This window comes from Salmo salar, chromosome 18 (genome assembly GCF_965601325.2).
Source record: "Salmo salar chromosome 18, fSalSal1, whole genome shotgun sequence".
Taxonomy (NCBI): domain Eukaryota; kingdom Metazoa; phylum Chordata; class Actinopteri; order Salmoniformes; family Salmonidae; genus Salmo; species Salmo salar.
Window position 1 is genome coordinate 92,617,661 of NC_138308.1, and position 6,000 is coordinate 92,623,660.

Below are 6,000 nucleotides of genomic sequence, written 5' to 3' on the forward strand. Positions count from 1 at the left end.
CCCACTCTCTCTCTCCTCTCTCTCACCTATCTCTGTCCTCTCTCTCATCTGTCTCTCTCTCTCCTGAGAGGGATGGAGGGGTGAGAGGGAAGGAGGGGTGAGAGGGATGGAGGGGTGAGAGGGAAGGAGGGGTGAGAGGGATGGAGGGGTGAGAGGGATGGAGGGGTGAGAGGGAAGGAGGGGTGAGAGGGATAGAGGGGTGAGAGGGATGGAGGGGTGAGAGGGAAGGAGGGGTGAGAGGGATGGAGGGGTGAGAGGGATGGAGGGGTGAGAGGGATGGAGGGGTGAGAGGGAAGGAGGGGTGAGAGGGAAGGAGGGGTGAGAGGGATGGAGGGGTGAGAGGGATGGAGGGGTGAGAGGGATAGAGGGGTGAGAGGGATGGAGGGGTGAGAGGGAAGGAGGGGTGAGAGGGAAGGAGGGGTGAGAGGGATGGAGGGGTGAGAGGGATGGAGGGGTGAGAGGGAAGGAGGGGTGAGAGGGATAGAGGGGTGAGAGGGCTGGAGGGGTGAGAGGGAAGGAGGGGTGAGAGGGATGGAGGGGTGAGAGGGATGGAGGGGTGAGAGGGATGGAGGGGTGAGAGGGAAGGAGGGGTGAGAGGGATGGAGGGGTGAGAGGGATGGAGGGGTGAGAGGGATAGAGGGGTGAGAGGGATGGAGGGGTGAGAGGGAAGGAGGGGTGAGAGGGAAGGAGGGGTGAGAGGGATGGAGGGGTGGGAGGGATGGAGGGGTGAGAGGGATGGAGGGGTGGGAGGAATGGAGGGGTGAGAGGGATGGAGGGGTGAGAGGGATAGAGGGATGGAGGGGTGAGAGGGATGGAGGGGTGGGAGGGATGGAGGGGTGGGATGAGGAGAGGTTTGGAGAGGGATGAGGAGAGGTGAGAGGGATGAGGAGAGGGTTGGAGAGGGATGAGGAGAGGTGAGAGGGATGAGGAGAGGGTTGGAGAGGGATGAGGAGAGGTGAGAGGGATGAGGAGAGGGTTGGAGAGGGATGAGGAGAGGTGAGAGGGATGAGGAGAGATGAGAGGGATGAGGAGAGGTGAGAGGGATGAGGAGAGGTGAGAGGGATGAGGAGAGGGTTGGAGAGGGATGAGGAGAGGGTTGGAGAGGGATGAGGAGAGGTGAGAGGGATGAGGAGAGGGTTGGAGAGGGATGAGGAGAGGGTTGGAGAGGGATGAGGAGAGGTGAGAGGGATGAGGAGAGGTGAGAGGGATGAGGAGAGGGTTGGAGAGGGATGAGGGTGAGGAGGGATGAGGAGAGGGTTGGAGAGGGATGAGGAGAGGGATGAGGAGAGGGATGAGGAGAGGGTTGGAGAGGGATGAGGAGAGGGTTGGAGAGGGGTGAGGAGAGGTGAGAGGGATGAGGAGAGGGTTGGAGAGGGATGAGGAGAGGTGAGAGGGATGAGGAGAGGTGAGAGGGATGAGGAGAGGGTTGGAGAGGGATGAGGAGAGGGATGAGGAGAGGGTTGGAGAGGGATGAGGAGAGGGTTGGAGAGGGATGAGGAGATGTGTGAGAGGGATGAGGAGAGGGTTGGAGAGGGATGAGGAGAGGTGAGAGGGATGAGGAGAGGGTTGGAGAGGGATGAGGAGAGGTGAGAGGGATGAGGAGAGGTGAGAGGGATGAGGAGAGGGTTGGAGAGGGATGAGGAGAGGTGAGAGGGATCAGGAGAGGTGAGAGGGATGAGGAGAGGTTTGGAGAGGGATGAGGAGAGGGATGAGTAGAGGGTTGGAGAGGGATGAGGAGAGGGATGAGGAGAGGGTTGGAGAGGGATGAGGAGAGGGATGAGGAGAGGGTTGGAGAGGGATGAGGAGAGGGATGAGGAGAGGGTTGGAGAGGTGCAAAGAGGGAGAGATATGTACTGAACCTTTGGAGAGACTTTGGACATTTAGCATCTCACAAATGAGTAATTACCTTGCTGTGATTACCTTGCTGTGATTACCTTGCTGTAATTACCTTGCTGTGATTACCTTGCTGTGATTACCTTGCTGTGATTACCTTGCTGTGATTACCTTGCTGTAATACCTTGCTGTGATTACCTTGCTGTAATACCTTGCTGTGATTACCTTGCTGTATTTACCTTGCTGTGATTACCTTGCTGTAATTACCTTGCTGTAATACCTTGCTGTAATTACCTTGCTGTAATTACCTTGCTGTAATTACCTTGCTGTAATACCTTGCTGTAATTACCTTGCTGTGATTACCTTGATGTAATTACCTTGCTGTGATTACCTTGATGTAATTACCTTGCTGTGATTACCTTGCTGTGATTACCTTGCTGTGATTACCTTGCTGTGATTACCTTGCTGTGATTACCTTGCTGTGATTACCTTGCTGTGATTACCTTGCTGTGATTACCTTGCTGTAATTACCTTGCTGTGATTACCTTGATGTAATTACCTTGCTGTGATTACCTTGCTGTGATTACCTTGATGTAATTACCTTGCTGTGATTACCTTGCTGTGATTACCTTGCTGTGATTACCTTGCTGTGATTACCTTGCTGTAATACCTTGCTGTGATTACCTTGATGTAATTACCTTGCTGTCATCAATAAGTGCAGCCTGTTGGTTGAAACTGTTTTGACTGTGTTTAACCTCTCCCTCTCTCCATCCCTCTCTCCATCCATCTCTCCATCCCTCTCTCCATCCCTCTCTCCATCCATCTCTCCATCCCTCTCTCCATCCCTCTCTCCATCCCTCTCTCCATCCCTCTCCTTCCATCTCTCCATCCCTCTCTCCATCCCTCTCTCCATCCCTCTCTCATCCCTCTCTCCATCCCTCTCCTTCCATCTCTTCATCCCTCTCTCATCCCTCTCTCCATCCCTCTCTCATCCCTCTCTCCATCCCTCTCCTTCCATCTCTCCATCCCTCTCTCCATCCCTCTCCTTCCATCTCTCCATCCCTCTCTCCATCCCTCTCCTTCCATCTCTCCATCCCTCTCTCCATCCCTCTCTCCATCCCTCTCTCCATCCCTCTCCTTCCATCTCTCCATCCCTCTCTCCATCCCTCTCCTTCCATCTCTCCATCCCTCTCTCCATCCCTCTCTCCATCCCTCTCTCCATCCCTCTCTCCTTCCGTCTCTCCATCCCTCTCTCCATCCATCTCTCCATCCCTCTTTCCTTCCGTCTCTCCATCGCTCTCTCCTTCCGTCTCTCCTTCCGTCTCTCCATCCCTCTTTCCATCCCTCTCTCATCCCTCTCTCCATCCCTCTCTCCATCCCTCTCTCATCCCTCTCTCCTTCCGTCTCTCCATCCCTCTCTCCATCCATCTCTCCATCCCTCTTTCCTTCCGTCTCTCCATCCCTCTCTCCTTCCGTCTCTCCTTCCGTCTCTCCATCCCTCTTTCCATCCCTCTCTCCATCCCTCTCTCCATCCCTCTCTCATCCCTCTCTCCTTCCGTCTCCCCATCCCTCTCTCCTTCCATCTCTCCATCCCTCTCTCATCCCTCTCTCCTTCCGTCTCCCCATCCCTCTCTCATCCCTCTCTCCTTCCGTCTCCCCATCCCTCTCTCCTTCCATCTCTCCATCCCTCTCTCATCCCTCTCTCCTTCCGTCTCCCCATCCCTCTCTCCTTCCATCTCTCCATCCCTCTCTCATCCCTCTCTCCTTCCGTCTCCCCATCCCTCTCTCATCCCTCTCTCCTTCCGTCTCTCCATCCCTCCTCCAGATGCCCCAGTGGCAGAGCTCCATAACCTGTTCTGTAAGAAGCTGCAGCAGTGCTGCGTCCTCTTTGACTTCCTGGACTGTGTGGCCGACCTCAAGGGGAAGGAGATCAAACGAGCTGCGCTCAACGAGCTGGTGGAGTCTGTTGCTACCAGCAGAGGAGTTCTGATAGAGCCACTCTACCCAGAGGCTATTAAGATGGTGAGAGAGGAGAGGAGAGGAGGGAGAGGGGAGGGGAGGGGAGAGAGACGGAGGGAGGATAGAGAGGAGAGGAGGGAGAGGGGAGGGGAGGGGAGAGAGAGGGAGGAGAGGAGAGGAGAGGAGAGGAGAGGAGAGGAGAGGAGAGGAGAGGAGAGGAGAGGAGAGGAGAGGAGAGGAGAGGAGAGGAGAGGAGAGGAGGAGAGGAGAGGAGAGGAGAGGGAGAGGGAGGGAGAGAGGGGAGAGAGAGAGGGTGAGAGAGAGAGGGTGAGAGGAGAAAGATGGAGGGATGAGAGGAGGGTGGGAGAGATGGAGGGAGACCGGTCTATTAGCACACTATATTGTGAAGATGGTGCCATTTGGGACACAGCTGGATTAACATTAAATGATAAAAGAGCCAGAGTGGAGGAGAGAGAGAAAGCAGAGGTAGAGAGGAAATGAGAGAGAGATAGCAGAGGTAGAGAGGAAATGAGAGAGAGATAGGTAGAGAGGAAATGAGAGGTAGAGAGGAAATGAGAGAGAGAGGTAGAGAGGAAATGAGAGAGAGAGAGAGGTAGAGAGGAAATGAGAGAGAGAGAGGTAGAGAGGAAATGAGAGAGAGAGAGGTAGAGAGGAAATGAGAGAGAGAGAGGTAGAGAGGAAATGAGAGAGAGAGAGAGAGGTAGAGAGGAAATGAGAGAGAGAGAGGTAGAGAGGAAATGAGAGAGAGAGAGCAGAGGTAGAGAGGAAATGAGAGAGAGAGAGGTAGAGAGGAAATGAGAGAGAGAGAGGTAGAGAGGAAATGAGAGAGAGAGAGCAGAGGTAGAGAGGAAATGAGAGAGAGAGAGGTAGAGAGGAAATGAGAGAGAGAGAGAGAGGTAGAGAGGAAATGAGAGAGAGAGAGAGGTAGAGAGGAAATGAGAGAGAGAGAGAGGTAGAGAGGAAATGAGAGAGAGAGAGAGAGAGAGGTAGAGAGGAAATGAGAGAGAGAGAGGTAGAGAGGAAATGAGAGAGAGAGAGGTAGAGAGGAAATGAGAGAGAGATAGCAGTGGTAGAGAGGAAATGAGAGAGAGAGAGGTAGAGAGGAAATGAGAGAGAGAGATAGAGGTAGAGAGGAAATGAGAGAGAGAGAGAGGTAGAGAGGAAATGAGAGAGAGGTAGAGAGGAAATGAGAGAGAGAGAGGTAGAGAGGAAATGAGAGAGATAGAGAGGTAGAGAGGAAATGAGAGAGAGAGAGGTAGAGAGGAAATAAGAGAGAGATAGCAGAGCGGTAGAGAGGAAATGAGAGAGAGAAAGCAGAGCGGTAGAGAGGAAATGAGAGAGAGATAGCAGAGAGGTAGAGAGGAAATGAGAGAGACAGCAGAGGTAGAGAGGAAATGGGAGAGATAGCAGAGGGGAAAAGAGGAAATGAGAGATAGCAGAGAAGTAGAGAGGAAATGAGAGAGAGATAGCAGAGAAGTAGAGAGGAAATGAGAGAGAGATAGCAGAGAGGTAGAGAGGGGGAGGGATAGCAGAGAGGTAGAAAGGGGAAATGAGAGAGAGATAGCAGAGAGGTAGAGGAAATGAGAGAGAGATATTAGAGAGGACATGAGAGAGAGATAGCAGAGAGGTAGAGAGGAAATGAGAGAGGAAGGGATTGCGGAGAAGTAGAGAGAAACGGTTGGATAAAAATGATAGGAGGGATGTATCTTGGACAGAGTGAAGGTAGGAGGGATGGAGAGATGGAGGAAAGAGATGGAGGAAAGAGAGGGAGGAAGATGGAGGAGAGGAAGAGGGAGGAGTGGAAGAGGGAGGAGAGGAAGAGGGAGGAGAGGAAGAGTGGGAAGCTCTCTTATTCTTCCCGCACTTTTCCCTTCCTCCCACCTTCCCCCTCCTCCTCCTCATCGTCTCCTCCACTTCTCCTCCCTCCCTCCATCCCTCCCTCAGATCTCAGTGAATATCTTCAGGACGTTACCTCCCAGTGAGAACCCAGAGTTTGACCCGGAGGAAGATGAACCCACTCTAGAGGCCTCCTGGCCACACCTACAGGTACACACACACACACACACACACACACACACACACACACACACACACACACACACACACACACACACACACACACACACACACACACACACGCGCGCACACACGCGCGCACACACACACACACACGCACACAAACACGCA

At 53.4% G+C, this 6,000-nt stretch overlaps 1 protein-coding gene across 1 annotated transcript in view; it reads left to right on the forward strand.

Annotated features, from left to right (window-relative positions):
* The window catches only part of ppp2r5b (protein phosphatase 2, regulatory subunit B', beta), a 45,859-nt gene that overhangs the window by 10,170 nt on the left and 29,689 nt on the right, over positions 1–6,000 (forward strand). Inside the window, exons 2-3 of the mRNA XM_045700536.2 lie at positions 3,659–3,855; positions 5,758–5,859. Coding sequence (XP_045556492.1) covers positions 3,659–3,855; positions 5,758–5,859 — 299 coding nt within the window. The remainder of the gene's footprint in view (positions 1–3,658; positions 3,856–5,757; positions 5,860–6,000) is intronic.